This window comes from Carcharodon carcharias, chromosome 10, assembly GCF_017639515.1.
Source record: "Carcharodon carcharias isolate sCarCar2 chromosome 10, sCarCar2.pri, whole genome shotgun sequence".
Lineage (NCBI taxonomy): Eukaryota > Metazoa > Chordata > Chondrichthyes > Lamniformes > Lamnidae > Carcharodon > Carcharodon carcharias.
The window spans coordinates 163,850,491-163,867,577 of NC_054476.1; the positions used below are offsets into that span (position 1 = coordinate 163,850,491).

General features: G+C 42.0%; 1 protein-coding gene across 1 annotated transcript in view; it reads left to right on the forward strand.

The window, feature by feature from the left end:
- Positions 1-17,087, forward strand: part of sez6b (seizure related 6 homolog b) — a 488,962-nt gene that overhangs the window by 314,378 nt on the left and 157,497 nt on the right. Inside the window, exon 5 of the mRNA XM_041196728.1 lies at positions 16,277-16,462. Coding sequence (XP_041052662.1) covers positions 16,277-16,462 — 186 coding nt within the window. The remainder of the gene's footprint in view (positions 1-16,276; positions 16,463-17,087) is intronic.

A 17,087-nucleotide genomic window follows, 5' to 3' on the forward strand; every position in this document is an offset into this window, starting at 1 on the left:
CACTGTGCCGCCAGCTCTGCTGGGTCTGTCCTGCTGGTGGTATGGTGATAGTGGTGCCTGGGACATTATCTGTAAGGTATGATTCCATGAATATGACTGTCAGGTTGTTGCTTGACTTGCGTACTCCCTCCTGACTATATACCACTGTGCCGCCAGCTCTGCTGGGTCTGTCCTGCTGGTGGTATGGTGATAGTGGTGCCTGGGACATTATCTGTAAGGTATGATTCCATGAATATGACTGTCAGGTTGTTGCTTGACTTGTCTTTGAGACTGCTTTCCCAAATTTGGCCCCCAGATGTTAGTCAGGAAGATCTTGCAGGGCTGAGTTTTCCCATTGTTGTTTCCGGTGCCTAGGTCGATGCTGGGTGGTCATCCTGTTTGATACGACTGTATTGTACAAACTGGCTTGCTAGGCCATCTAAAGTCAACCCATTGCTATGGGTCTGGAGTCACATGTAGGCCAGACCAGGTAAGGATGGCAGATTTCCTTCCCTAAAGGGCATTAGTGAACCAGATGCTGTGCTTTCAACTACAGTTGACATGGCCATCATTGGATTTATAATTCAAATATGAATTCACATTTCACCATCTGTCAGGTTGGGATTTGAACGTGGGTCACCAGAGCATCACTCTGAGTTATTCTGTGGATTACTAGTCAAGTGACAATATCACTAGGCATGCGTGGTGTGACATATTGTGATGTTGCTGACATGTTAAGGGTTAAACTTTTGTACAGATAATGGAACACTGCTTCTTTAAACAATTTCTGCAAAAAAAAATGTTCCAACAAACAGTTTATTTTTATATTGTTTCAGATGGAGGCCATAAGGAAACCCGCAGGAATCAATTTTAAAATAGAGAGTAAACAGAAAGCTAATTCTTTTCACCCAACATTGTTAAATGCTACGCAGAATAAATTTGTGGTGGTCAAATGCAGGATCATTTTGCAGTGTCCCACAGTTTACTGAATAGAAAGATTGTTACCATTTATCAAACAGTAGTTCATTTTGCAGAAGAGCCTTGCAAGCAGAAGCACTTAGCTGCAGCATGTGCTTGGTTCAATGCATTTCGTTTGATTCCTTGAGAAAAAGAGAACATCACTCTTAGAAGCTGTTTGAAGATAGCTTCTGTTCAAGCTCAAGATATAAGAAGCAAAAAAACAATGCTTTAATATATAATCATGGGAGAACAGGAATAGGCCATTCACCTGTCATTCCTTTGCCGGCTCTTTGAAAGAGCTATCTAATTATTTCCGTTTGCCTGTTTTTTTTCCCCTATAGGCCTGCAAATTTTCCTCTGCAAGTTGTTCTCCTCTTGCCTTTTGAAAGTTAACATTTTGAGTTGAAATCTACATCCAACACCCTTTCAAGCAGTGCACTGCAGCACAACAATCTGCTCTGTGAAAGAGAATCCTCCTCATCTCTCCTCTTGTTCTTTTGCCAATTAAACATTAAAAAGGTCGGAAAAACTGAGTTGACGTTTTGAGTCCGTATGACCCTTCATACGGACTCGAAACGTCAACTGCTTCTCTGTCTGCCAATGCTGTCAGACCTGCTGAGTTTTTCCAGCATTTTCCGTGTTTGTTTCAGATTTCCAGCATCTGCAGTATTTTGCTTCCAACGTTAAAAAGGTGCCCTCTAGTTATTGACCCTCCTACCAGTGGAAACAGCTTCCTTTTATTTATGGTATTAAGGCTTTTCATGATTTTGGATGATTCTTTACATCTCTTTTCACCTGTTCTGCTCGGAGAGAAACAACCCCAACTTCTCCAGTCGATCCACGTAACTGAAGTTCCAAGGCATCATTCGTGGTAAATCTCCTCTGCACCCCCTGCCTCGATATCTTTCCTAAAATGTGTCCCTCAGGATAAGACGCAATAATCTGGCTGAGGTCTAACTCATGATTTGTAAAGGTTCAACATAACCTCTGTGCTTTAGTCCTGCGTGACTGTATTTTCAAAAACCAAAGACCCCCATCTGCTCTTTTAACAGCTTTCTCAATTTGTCCCACCAGCTTCAAAGTTTGTGTTTGTGAATTTTCCAGTATCTCTGTTTCTGTATCCCCTTTAAAATTGTGTAATTTAGCTTGTATAGCCTCTCTTCCTTCTTCATAAAATGCATCACTCCTCACTTCCCTGCATTAAATTTCATCTGCCACATCTCTGCCCATTTCACCAATCTCTGTCCTTTCGAAAGCTGCTATCTTTCTCCTCACTGTTTGCAACATTTAAAAATTTTATATCTGCAAACTTTGAAATTATGCCTGCTACATGCAAGCCCAGGTTATTAATACATATGAAAAGAGTTGTGGTGATATTACTGACCTTTGGGCAACACCATTGCATACTTCCCTTCAGTTTGATAAACAACCACTCACAACTAATTTACGCCTCTGTTTCTTAACCAATTTTTTTTTCGCACCAAAGCTACCCCTTTAATCCCTGGATTTTAATGTCAATATTATATGGCACTTTATCAAACACCTTTTGAAAGTCCATGTACACAACATAAACTGCACTGTCAGTTATTGCATCAGAAAACCTAATCATGTTTGTCAGATGTTGACAAATGGCTCAGCTGTCATTTATAACCTATAAAACAAAAGCAAAATACTGAGAGGGCTGGAAATCTGAAACAAAGATAGCAAATGCTGGTAAACGCTCAGCAGGTCAGACAACCTCTGTGATGGGAGGAACTGGGTTAAAATTTTGAGTTAATGACCTTTCATTAAAACTGGTCCAGACGGCTTCACACATTCAACTGGATCCATCCCTAAACCTCGCTGCCTCTCCACCTATCCTAACCCCTTTAGGAACCTCTGTTAAACTTGCCTCTTTAACCAAGCTTTGGGTCACCCATCTTAATATGCCTGTCTTTGTTTCAGTATCAATCTTTGTCCCATTACGCTACAATGAAGAACCTTGCAATGTTTTAACACGATAACGGGGCTATAGAAATGTAAGTTGTTGACTGTTAGGATGGCATGAATTATTGCTATATCTTGCATTCGATAAATCAGCGAAGGTTCCAATTATTTTGTGGGTCACATCATCTAAAACATAAAACATTCCCTTTATCCAGTTTTTATAAGGTACGTGTATTGATCCTGGTTGTCAGTAATCTGTATGTACCTGGGAAATGTCAATGAAGTCATTAAGAGCAGGAGGCTTGCCAAAACTGATAAAAGGGAACTAAACTATCCCTCTGAGTACTATGCCATGATGCCTTACAGGAGATTTAACATTGGAAGCAGGAGGTCACAGTAACACTGCAGACAAAGAGTAATGTTTGTGTATGGATTTTGCAGTAATAATGATGGTGGAGCTGTCAGAGTTCACCTTCATTACTCCTATGAAACAGCTACTTCTGGAGTCCACACATTTGCAGTTAAGTACGTAAATCCAGACAGTGATGTCATTGATACAGTGCTTCCCCATAGGGTGCGCTCTTGAAACCACCCCCCACCCCCACCAACTGCAATCAATTAGAAATCACTGAAATTAAGAAAATTTGCGCTTTTATTCTACAAGTGAAACTAAAAACCTGCAAAAAGTTACACCTTGTTGAATGAGTTGTAACAGTCTTTTTTTTTTACCAGTGTACCAAGTCCATAATTACTGATGGAAAACCTTTCTCACCATGAAAAAAAATGTTAAATTTGAGGATTGTCAAATTTCTCCATTAAAATTATATTTCAGCTTCTCCTTAATCTCATGTTTATGTCCCAATTATTTTGTGCTCTGGAAAATTGTTTGACCTCCTGGTTTGTTGTCTGTGAGAATACCTGAACGCAATTGGCTGTTTACCCTGCATGATGATATCACTGTTGTCGGAGATCCCTTTGACTTAGCGCTAGATTTAAACTGCCTTCAGGATAGGGGGTAATCCACACCACAGAGATTACTAGATCTCTGTGGGCAGCTTTCTTAGAGGTCAGCAGTGAACACCGTCTTGGCCCATGTCTTTTGCATAGGCAGCAGGTGTGGATAAACTAGATGTAATGAAATGGAACTAGATGGCCGGGAAGGATGTGACAATAAAAGGCAATGAGCAGAGAAAGCAATGAAACCACAGCTTTTGCAGAGTTCACATCAGCATTCGTAGCTGAGATTTCTGAACCACTTGAACTTCCAATTGTTGGTATCAATGGGTTAACCATCTCTGTTAATTTGCAATGATGCCATTGTCACTGCATTGCACTTTGTTTAGAAGGAAATTTGAGTTAAATCATTTTGATTGTGGCATGGTCAGGAGTTGGGTGCCCTTGAGGATGGTAGGCAATCAGATTGATTCTCTTTCTCTTTTGTCCCCTCTCAGTGTAAATGAGGTGGTTTACTAGGAAAGAGGAAGATAATTGCAGAAGCATTCAGCGTGTTTCAGAATGAATTCTTTGCTATCAATCAGGCAATAGCCTTGTTGTCCTGTCACACCAATCACCACTGAAATGGTACATTGCCTTGTCGATAGTCAGGTTGCTTTTATTTCAGATGATCCCAGCTTTTTCAGAAATTGCATTTAGACAAATTATTGATAATAGCTTTAGGTCTTTTGTTTGACAGACACCATTTGGCACATCGCTGCACTCCCTGTTCTTCAAATCATTGTTCATTAGAGTAATTAAGTGCAAAGCAATGATTTCTTCTTTAAAAAATGAATTGACTAAAGTCATGATAAACTGTTCACATTTCCATTTCAACAAGCATCTCGTTATCTATGTATGAGGGGTACAAAGAAAAAAGTTGGACTGTTCAACTTCCTATTTAATTATAACACTGATCAACATTATGTCTGTCCTGACTGTTAAGACAGCAATTGGGCTGTTTCAGAATATCACTTCAATACATTGGTGTTTTTGTCAGGCTACCTACATGACAGTTATGAGATTGCATTGCCTGCCCAATGTTTTTCATTCTTTTCATGGGATGTGGGCATCGCTGGCAATGCCAATATTTGTTGCCCATCCCTAACTGCCCTTAATTGGCCTCTGAAATGTTCAGTTCAAGAGTCAATCATGTTACTGTGGGTCTAGAGTCACACATAGGCCAGACTGAGGTAAGAATGGCAGATTTCCTCCCCTAAACAGCATTCGGGAACCAGTTGGGTCTTTACGACAATTGATGATAGTTTCATGGTCACCGTTACTAAGGTTACCATTACGTTCCTGATTTATTAATTGTATTTAAATTTCACCAACTGCCATGGTGGGATTTGAACCCATGTCTCCAGACCATTAGTGGGCATCTGGATTACTAGTTCCATGACATCGCCACTATGCCACCATCTCCCACAAATGCTCCCAATTATGCTCAAAATTAAATTTTGAATGTTGGCAGATCTTTTGTGGCATTGGTGATAAGGAGAGGGGCATTATTGCAAATACTATTACCATGCATACTTGGAGGTTGCCCTGTGATTTAGGAGTATCAGGGCAGATGCATAGCGACTGGCCATACGCTGATAGAGTTAACTGGATGTAGAAACATTTTGAGGGGGATGGTGTCTGATGGTTAGGGAGATTGGGGAGGGGGTGTGGGAAGAGGGGCTTAATTGTGCTGGACATTTGAGATACTGGGAATGCCAGATCGATGTTGGTAATCAAAATCACAGGAAGAAGGTTGTTAGGGCTTAAAAGCACTGGGGAGAGAGGTTTCAGAGTTTGGGAGTGCTGGAGGTGGATCTGTTATCAGGAAACATTGGAAATGTGATCTAAGCAATTTTGTGAGGGATTCCAAGAACTGAAGTGGATGGAAATCTGGGGATAGGGTCTTGGATCCAACAAAAATGGTATGGGTGGTGGGGCAGAGTCTCACAGTATTGGGAATGGGCTAGAATCTAGTAATGGAGTGGGAAAGGGGGCAGGGGTATGCGCAGGTGGAGCACACGGTCAGGAATTTGGGAACAAATCTGCCCTTGGCTTCTTTTGAAAGATGAACTCCCAACTACATTCCTGCCGACCAGCCTTCCCCAACCATCCCCCCCACCCCCAGTTTGTGTTTTTACATTCCTGCCTTAAATGTAAGTCTAAAAGCTCTACTTGCTAAAATAAATGGACACAAAACCAAGACTGACGTGCAATTTCCCATTGTACAGTCCCCGAATGTGGCAGAAGTGGATCATGCGTTTACCGATTTATGGTCTTTATAAAACATGATTTTTAATGTTTTTATAAACAAGTAAAAACATGCCTCATAAACAATAAAAAGTCATTGTTGATGCAGTTTCCTGAAGAGGGGTTTCTTCACAGAATTTTTTAATCAAATGAAGAGATGCAAATGGTGAAGCAAGAAATCTGTTCCCAGTAAATATTTTCATCGACTGTTGGAAATGAAGGAGCCACAATCTATTCCCAGGTGTTGAGTGGTTCCATTTGTGTACAAAGCCAATCTGCATTTTGCCTCATACTTCAGCATTCCAAAGTCCAGATGCCGTAACAAATTCAAGTGGCATGGCATGAGCCAAGTTAAAATTTCTTGTGCCTCACTGATGTGTGCTCGTAGTTCTAGGCCCAATACATAATTACAAACTTGTTCAGAATTTCTGCTAGATTCCAATATCTGAAATCCTAGTTTGCAAAGTCGGACTGGTTAGCATGACCCAGAGCTAGCAAAGAATTGAAACAACATTGACTGGACTGCAGAGAAGGCTTTGAATGTTAAAAGCGGACATTTTTCAAATGAGCTTAGCAACCGTGTGTATGAATTAAGAGCCCATCCACTGTCACAATTTAAGGGCAAATATCAAAATTGTCCTCCTGAAAATAGACATATGGAGATTCCAGTCTGCCTTATGATGTAAACGGGTTCATAAAATGAATAAAAAGTCTTAGTGCTCTGCTTTTCTCCCTTATACTCGACACCGTTGGAGCAGAGCCTTCAGCCACCTTGATCCTAAAATATAGAAATTTCTCCTTTCTTGACTTATGTAGCATCTTTGATGGAATGAAATATCCCAAGGCACTTCATATGAACATTTCAAGACAAAGTATGACACAGGGCCACATAAGGAGAATGAGGTCAGACGACCAAAAACTTGGCCAAAAAGGTAGGTTGTAAGGAAAGTCTTAAGGAAGGAAAGCAAGCCAAAGAGGCGGCGAGGTGTGGGAAGGGTATCCCAAAGCTTGGGGCCTAGGCAACTGAAGGCATGGCCACCAACAGTGGAGTGATTAAAATTAAGGATACATAGGAAGCCAGTATTAGAGGATTGCAGATATCTTGGAGGGTTGTGGAGCTTGAAAAGATTGTAGAGATACGGAAGGATGAGGCCATGGAGAGATTTGAAAATATGGATGAGAATTTTTAAATCAAGACGTTGGTTGACCAGGAGCTAATATAGGTCAGTGAGCACGAGGCAACAGGGAAATAAGACTTGCTGTGGGTTAAGACACGAGCAGCCAAGTTTTTGATAACCTCAAGTTTACGGAAGGCAGAATGTAGGAGGCCAGCCAGGAGTGCATTGGAATAGTCACGTCTAGAGGTAACAAAGGCATGGATGAGGGTTTCGGCACCAGATGAGCTGTGATAGGGATGAAGTTAGGCAATGTTTCGGAGGTCTTAATGATGGCAAGAGTATGAGGTTAGAAGCTTGTCTCAGAATCAAATGTGACACCAAGGTTGTCAACAAACTGGCCTAATTTCAAACTGTTGCCAGTAGGAGGAATGGAGTCGATAGCTAGGGAATGGAGTTTCAAGCAGGGACCGAAAAAATGGCTTCAGTCTTCCCAATATTTAATTGGAGGAAATTTTTGATCATCCATTGCTGGATGCCTGATAATTTAGCAACAGTGGAGGAATCGGAAGAGGATTAAGCACTATACTTCTCCACTGCTTTAAAACATTTAAAATCTTTTTCAACTAAGCTTCTAGTCACCTATTTTAAGTCTCTGTCCATGACTTGGAGCTTGTTCCTTTGTCTATTTTCCTCTTTTTCCCTATATTACTCCACATTCCTCCCTCTGAAGAGGACCTGGAGACATTCTCTGCATAAATGTCACAATAGAAACAGTTTTATTACTTTTTTTGGTGTTTTGAGGGTTACCAACTCAGTCAACATCAAGTAATTCCAAAAGAAATTGAATCAATATTTTGTTGGGAATGAGATTGGAAGGTGCAGGAACAAATATGAGATGAATAACTGTTCCCTGGAATGTGATAATCCATCTGATGTCATCCCTCTGCCTCATAACCACTTTTCTCGATCCCTTCACTGTCTCTGAGTAGTCCACACTAATTGTGCAATATTGAGTATTCCAACTGAAGTTTCCTCCAACTAAATGGTGGGAAGACTGAAGCCATCGTCTTCACAGTTCCCACCACAAACTCTGTTCTCTCGCCACCAATTCTTTCTTCTCCCTGGTAACTGATTGAGGCTAAACCAACCTTCATATTGACTGCAGCGGTTCAAGAAGGCAGCTCACCACCACCTTCTCAAGGGCACCTAGGGATGTGCAATAAATGCTGGCCCAGCCAACAAAGCCCACACCCCATAAATGAATTAAAAAAATATATTGTATTTGACCCTGGGCCGAGCATCCCTACCCCATAACAAGACCATCTGCTTCCACCTGTGTAATGTTATCTGACATCACCCTTTCTAAGCTTCATTGCTGCTGATACTCTCATCCATTCCCTTGTTGACCATTCCGTGCTCTCCTGGCTGGTTTCCCATCGTCCTGTCACCATAAACATGAGCTTATCTAAAACTCTGCTGCCCAAATCCTAACTTGCATCAAACACGTTCAACCATCGTCCCTGAGCTCAGTGAAGTACATTGGATCTTGGTCTATCAACGCGTCAATTTTAAAATTCTCGTTCTTGCTGCCATAACCCTCCATGGCCTCTGGAAACTCCTCAAGCCTCACAACTCTCCGAGATCTCTCCTGTCCAACATTTCTGGTTTCTTGTGGACCATTGTTCTACCATTGTCTTCAGCTGCATCGGTCCTAAGCTCTTGAATTCCCTTCGAAAACCTCTCTACCTCTCTCTGCCTTTACGATGCTTTTTAAAACCTATCTCTTTAGCCAAGCTTTTGGTCATCTGCCCTAATATGTGGTTTTGTATCAAAGTTTATTTGATAATCCTTCTGCAAAGTATTTTGGGGTGTTTCGCTATGTTAAAGGTGCTATATAAATGTAAGTTGTTATCTGAGGCAGATTAGTATTGGAGATGGAGATGTGAATTAGCTTTGAGTATCTCTGCAGGAGGAGATAAAGTAGAAGGGATACAGCCCGTGCTGGGATAGATTGCATATGTGTGGGAGATGATTGCTTGTTGGGGTGTTCCATGCATTCTTCCATTTTTTTTTGTTGATGGGATATTGTGGTTGACAGTTATAGCGGAGGCAGTGCCTTCAGTTGGGTAAATTGAACAGGAGTGGGATTGGAGTGTACAATTTCAAAAAGATGCTAATACTAATTTCACTGCAAACTGTGTCCTGAGGGAAACTTCACATCTACGTATTCAAAAGCAACTCGTTTTACAGTACAGACTGATGTGATGCTACAATTTTAATTGCACCGCCCTGTATTTCATATGGATCCGGTTTACAAGTAAATCCTTATTTAAAATGAGTGCTCAAAATCTGAAATAATTTCATCAAAAGGAATGAATCAGAACACAGACTAAATCTGGGAATTTATGCTTAGCTGCAGCCCAGTCAAGGCCTGTTAACTGCCTTGCAAAATATCTTCCACTTTCATTTCTAAAAATTTCTAAAAACATGCAGATAAAAATAACCAGTTTTATGGCACAGTTCAGCTAATCATCCCCTCAGCATTTCCCTGTAAGTAAAACAAAACAAAACAAAAAACTGGACAAGTTACTCGGGTGTGTTTTTAAACATGGGCTAAAAACCTGCTGTTATTTTTGGGTGAAATCTGGCCGTTATTATATTTAAGGTAACGAAGCAGGAAATGTTCTACACTTTGAGCTTGAATTTGGATTTTATAATAGTATGAAGAAAATGAAGTTCATATCAAGAGGATGAGTGGAAGCCTCTGATTGCTCATCAAGCTTATCAAGCCATTGAGCCAAACACTCCGGAAGATTCTAGATTTGATCTTGATATCAGCTAATTGAGCTGCTCTCAGCCAGGACAGAGTAAGATTAGGAAAGGGGAAAATTGGTCAGGGTTCCACAGCTACTTGCTACCTCACAACTTGTGTATGCTATTTGTTGTATGATGTTGTGTGTGCCTGCGAGTCACTGGAGTGTAAAGGTGCTTGGCAGAGCAAGGGTTAACCTTGGACTGGAGAAGAGCAATACCTGCTGTGCGATGTATAGAGTCACGTGATAGTAGACTGAGAGAGCAGTCTAGAAAGAATACACTGGAAGCAGCCTGCATGGAGGTAACAGCACCATTCATGACAGTAACCAGAGATCTGTAAATCGTTAAAGTTTAACAATAAAGGGTTCATGTTTAAATGTACAAGCCTGAAGATCCCATCATTGAGACATCTAAAGAACCTATAATACAACAAGGCTATTGATATTGGATCAGGCCCTATGTGGACAAATCAGCTAGCAGGAACCCAACTTGTGCATAATCACTTGGGTGAGGTTGTATCAAGAAAACAATGGCTACTGAAGCAGAGAGATGGGGGAAGGGGCAAAAATTGGCAAGGGATAGAAAATAAATAGGCACGATTTATTTGGAACATGGATCACATGCCTGGTTATTTTGAGTTGACACATGCGGTTATCCAGATTCCTTTGGGATGATTATAAATATGCACAAAATAATTTCTGTCAAGTAGCACGATACAAATTTTGTGAAGATTTTCAAAGCTGCTAAGAGGATTCTAAATGCTATTTACAGCCTCACAGAGATTACATTGCTTTTTACAAAGGGAAACAGCATTATTGAACTAATCTTATTTTTACAAGTTCTGCTCCATTTCAAATTATGTTCTCCTTGCCCATTGTTAGTCTCTATCCACCTTCCAAATGGAGCTTGTGCATACTCACAGGCCCTATCTCACATGTATGCTGCATTGTGTAATGTCACCAGGAATCTTTGATTGTGCTTATAGTATCTTAAGGCCCCAAAGCTGATTTCAAAATAGTTATATTTTTAGGCCATAGGTCCAGAATAACTTGTCTAATTGGGCCACTCTTTGATGTCACTGCTATGGGAAAATGATTTTGGCTGTAACATGCTCTCAATCCCTGTTTCTAACTGATCTTCAAACCTTTGTGATCTCCGCAATGTGACAGCTTCACTCAGCTGGTAGCATTGTTGTCTCTGAGTCAGATGGTTGAGCCCCAGAGAAGGATTTGTGCTGTATTTTGATACTGCAACGCAAACCTCAGGAAGTACCGTAACAACATAAGATATAGGAAAATGGGAACTAGAGTGGGCCATTTGGTGTTTTGAGCTTGCTCCGCCATTCAACAAGATCATAGCTGATCTTCCACCTCATCTCCACCTTCCTGCACTTTCCCAGTACCCCTTAATTCCCTTAGTATCCAAAAATCTAGCAATCTCCATCTTAAATATACTCAATGACTGAGCATCCAGAGCTCTTTGAGGTAGAGAATTCAAAAGATTCACAACCCTTTGAGTGAATAAATTTCTCCTCACCTCAGTCTCAAATGGCTCGATGTCTGATTCTGAGCCTGTGACCCATGTGTTAGATGCACAGTTGCTGGCTTTCAGATTCAATTTTCAACAGCCTGGTTCCGTTGCTTCAAGTGGATGCTTTACATTACTATAACTGTCTTAAGGTCGCGTGACAAGATTTGCAAGCAGCTCTCAAGAGTATTTTGGTCAGCGTTCTACATTCTACCGATGGCTCCAGGAAACAGATTAACTGGCATTGCGCTGATGTTCATGGGACTCACTGGCACAGAAGGGTGCTTTATTTGCCTGTGTTATAGTTGCCATAAAAGTAATTAGTTGTGTGAAGTGCTTTGAGACTAAGGCACTTGTTGCAACATAATACTTGTATTTATCAAGTATAGCAAGATCTGTTTAAAAGTTAGTCAGTTATAAATCTTATGTAATGTTTTTGCATTACATGTATAATATGGCCCATTATAGCATCAAGAAATAAGTAATGGAGTGAGGCCAGGAGCTATTCATATCGGTCAGGCTTTTTAATAAAATATTGTGTGAAGGTCCATGTTACAGTAGAAAGTAGATGATTGCACTGGAAGTAGAGATGGACATTGAAACCTGGCCCTCTTGCTGCGATTTCAATGTTACAAAATTCCTATATAAAATGTTTTTAAAGCCTCATGGGCTGATTTTTTTGCCGGCCGGGCCCAAACCAATCTCCGGCAGGTGGGGAGCCGATCCCCACCGGAGAAGTGGGCCCTGTCGCCATTTTAAGTGACTTCCACCGGGAAGCGCTATGCACTTCCTGTGCTGGGAGGGTGGCGGGGGGATTCCCCAAATGCGAGTGCTGCCTCAGGGAGAGCATTGAAAGTTGTTCAAACATTAAAAATAGAAAAATAAAAAAATGATTAACATGTACCCCTTGTGACAATGTCACACGAGATGGGACACGTTAATAAATGTCACTAAAACTTTATTAAAGTTTATTAAACCCGACACGAAACCTCATTCCGCCGCTGGATGAGGTTTCATGTTTTTTCTAGTTCCCGCCGGGGCTCCTGGCCTGTCCGTTGACCTTAAGGTTGGACGGGCAGGGCCTTTAATTGTTTCAATGATCCTGTCAATGGCCTCAATTGAGGCCATTGACAGGTTGGTGGGCGGACAGCTGATCGCGCTGTGCCCCCACCTTCCTGAATATTTAAACGGGGCGGGACGATGTTGGGGGTTCCTCCCCGCGTCATTTTCGCATCGGCGAGCAGGCCCCGCCCCCTTCTCGCCGACGGCAAAATTCAGTCCCATAAAGGCAGATGGTGGGCATCGTGTATTTGATGTTCCAACGCAAAAGTGTCAAGAAACGGCCACGTATGTGGGTGAATCTCACGCAGTGAGATCAGAGAGTCAAGAATACCTTATGTTGCGCAGTGAGATCAGAGAGTCAATGGTACCTTACGTTGCGCAGTGAGATCAGAGAGTCAAGGATACCTTACGTTGCGCAGTGAGATCAGAGAGTCAATGGTACCTTATGTTGCGCAGTGAGATCAGAGAGTCAATGGTACCTTACGTTGCGCAGTGAGATCAGAGAGTCAATGGTACCTTACGTTGCGCAGTGAGATCAGAGAGTCAATGGTACCTTATGTTGCGCAGTGAGATCAGAGAGTCAGTGGTACCTTACGTTGCGCAGTGAGGTCAGAGAGCCAATGGTACCTTACGTTGCGCAGTGAGATCAGAGAGTCAATGGTATCTTACGTTGTGCAGTGAGATCAGAGAGTCATTGGTACCTTAGGTTGTGCAGTGAGATCAGAGAGTCAAGGATACCTTACGTTGCGCAGTGAGATCAGAGAGTCAATGGTACCTTACGTTGTGCAGTGAGATCAGAGAGTCAATGGTACCTTATGTTGCGCAGTGAGATCAGAGAGTCAATGGTACCTTACGTTGCGCAGTGAGATCAGAGAGTCAATAGTACCTTACGTTGCGCAGTGAGATCAGAGAGTCAATGGTACCTTACGTTGCGCAGTGAGATCAGAGAGTCAATGGTACCTTACGTTGCGCAGTGAAATCAGAGAGTCAATGGTACCTTACGTTGCGCAGTGAGATCAGAGAGTCAATAGTACCTTACGTTGCGCAGTGAGATCAGAGAGTCAATGGTACCTTACGTTGCGCAGTGAGATCAGAGAGTCAATGGTACCTTACGTTGCGCAGTGAGCTCAGAGAGTCAATGGTACCTCGCGTTGCGCAGTGAGATCAGAGAGTCAATGGTACCTTACGTTGCGCAGTGAGATCAGAGAGTCAATGGTACCTTACGTTGCGCAGTGAGATCAGAGAGTCAATGGTACCTTACGTTGCGCAGTGAGATCAGAGAGTCAATGGTACCTTACGTTGCGCAGTGAGATCAAAGAGTCAATGGTACCTTACGTTGCGCAGTGAGATCAGAGAGTCAATGGTACCTTACGTTGCGCAGTGAGATCAGAGGGTCAATGGTACCTTATGTTGCGCAGTGAGATCAGAGAGTCAATGGTACCTTACGTTGCGCAGTGAGATCAGAGAGGCAGTGAGATCAGAGAGTCAATAGTACCTTACGTTGCGCAGTGAGATCAGAGAGTCAATGGTACCTTATGTTGCGCAGTGAGATCAGAGAGTCAATGGTACCTTACGTTGCGCAGTGAGATCAGAGAGTCAATAGTACCTTACGTTGCGCAGTGAGATCAGAGAGTCAATGGTACCTTACGTTGCGCAGTGAAATCAGAGAGTCAATGGTACCTTACGTTGCGCAGTGAGATCAGAGAGTCAATAGTACCTTACGTTGCGCAGTGAGATCAGAGAGTCAATGGTACCTTACGTTGCGCAGTGAGATCAGAGAGTCAATGGTACCTTACGTTGCGCAGTGAGCTCAGAGAGTCAATGGTACCTCGCGTTGCGCAGTGAGATCAGAGAGTCAATGGTACCTTACGTTGCGCAGTGAGATCAGAGAGTCAATGGTACCTTACGTTGCGCAGTGAGATCAGAGAGTCAATGGTACCTTACATTGCGCAGTGAGGTCAGAGAGTCAATGGTACCTTACGATGCACAGTGAGATCAGAGAGTCAATGGTACCTTACGTTGAAGACTGTTTTCAAAACGTAGCAGCAAAAAATAATGTTGCGACTGTTGAGGCTGTGGAGTTGTAGAATGAATGCTGACATCTGGAGCCCTACACAGCGTGAGTTACTCTATAGAGATAAGGATATTTCTTAGAAAATTCAGAGAGCTCATCATCCTCCACCCCTGCCTTGCACCTTATAGTAATTGACCAAAGGGCCACATTGACAATGGTCTGGAAGTCCACCATTTTAACCTAGTAAGGTGGTGCCTGGGGTGATGGGGGAGCGGGGTGTGCACAGTTAGCTGGATGGCTGGCGTGTAGATCAGGCTAATGCCAACTGTGCGTTCAATTTCCATTCTGGCTAAGGTAGATTCGGGGCCTACCTCCTGGCTGTAGCCATAGTAAAATATAGTAAAATATATAGTATATAAATATAAAATATATAGTAAAATATAGTAAAATATCACAGAAGCTTTCTGTTCAGCAAATAGTCACCAAGGACCTGCGTTCAAGCAGAGAAGAAGACAGCAGTGCTTGTAGTGTCAAAAACAGAAAAAGCCAGTTTCACTTGAATATTACTCTTAATAAAGGAATTGGAGTTCCTTCTTCCCCACAAAATTATTTGTGTAGAATAAGAATTCTTTTTAGCCATTAACTGTTGAGGGCACAGATACAAAATACTACAGATGCTGGAAATCTAAAATAAAAATTCCACTGGAGTTTAGAAGAGTGATGGAGGACTTGATTGAGGTATATAAGATCCTGAACGGTATTGGAAATGATGTTTCCTCTGATGGGTGAGTCCAGAGCTAGGGGGGCACTGTTTTAAAACTAGGGCTTGACCTTTTAGGACAGAGATGAGGAACGTTTGAGGACTCTGAGTCTATGCTCGATGGAGTTTAGAATGATGAGGGGGGATCTGTTTGAAACTTACAGAATACTGAAAGGCCTGGTTAGAGTGGACGTGGGGAAGATGTTTCCATTAGTAGGAGAGACTAGGACCCAAGGGCACAGCCTCAGAGTAAAGGGAAGACCTTTTATAATAGAGATGAGGAGAAACTTCTTTAGCCAGAGAGTGGTGAATCTATGGAATTCATTGCCACAGAAGGCTGTGGAGGCCAGGTCATTGAGTGTATTTAAGACTGAGATAGATAGGTTCTTGATTGGTAAGGGGATCAAAGGTTATGGGGAGAAGGCAGGAGAATGGGGTTGAGAAACTTATCAGCCATGATTGAATGGCGGAGCAGACTCAATGGGCCGAATGGCCTAATTTCAGTTCCTATGTCATATAGTCTTATGGTTTAAATCTTTCTCTGAGGGTTGTGCGACTTTGGAACTGGTCTACTTCCGCTCCTATTTTATATGTTCGTATGTAAAATGCTGGAAATACTCAGCAGGTCCCAGATGCTGCCTGACCTGCTGTGTATTTCCAGCATTTTCAGTTCTTATTTCATTAACTCTGAGAGTTTGATTTCATTTGAATTCACTTCTGTTTCCTCTTCAGTGGAATAACAAGCGGATGCTGTCAGCGAGAAAAGACTGCCCAATGCTCTTCGACTGTCATTGAAGCAGTGCCTGTACTTTTCTTTCCCAATGGATTTTATGGTCTTTTGTTCAGCTAATACTATGTTCTGTCTTTCTGCAGCTTATTTGCTGAGTTGTGGATTTCCACAGAAACCTTCTTCCGGCGACGTGTCTGTCACCAGCCTCCATCCCGGTGGAGTGGCAAGCTTCTACTGCAACTCAGGTTACCGGCTGCAAGGTTTCCCTTCTCTCACCTGTGTCAATGGCAGCAGACCCCACTGGAGTGATGAGGAACCAGAGTGCATTGGTAAGGATTAGAGGGGCATGGTTCACCTTTGGCAGTGGAGTAAGTTGAAAGTGCTAGATAGATTGTAAGTAGGCTTTGCGTCTTCTGAGCAAATGAGGCTTTGTGGTGCTCTTTGTCTTTCTCTCCATTAAGACAACCCTTAAACCTGGTCAAAGAGGTAGATTTTATCTGTCCAAGTATCTCCAAAGGTAACTTTGTGTCAAATTTTGTTTGATAACACTCCTGTGAAGTGACTTTGGGTATTTTACAACACGAAAGATGCTATATACATACAAGTTGTCTTCGCAAATCTCACTGTTGCTCAACTCTGGGGTAAAATAGGAAAAAGAATGTGGGTGTCTGAAAAGTAAACCGAGGAAAATAAGTTAAATTGCCGTGGACTTTTAAATGCATAATTTTCTTCATCAGTGATGTGTGACTCTGTTTCTATAAACTGTTCTGTTCAATTATGGCTGCTATTTAACATTTTGGTTTATCATGTTATGGTTCCATAATTTTCGCACTCTTGTATTTTCTTTTTAGCTTGTCCAGCATAATTTATTTTAATTCAGTTGCTCCTTATTTCTCTCTATGTTTTGATCCCAGATCTTTACTAATTCTACCCTGTAGGGCATCTTTATGTTTT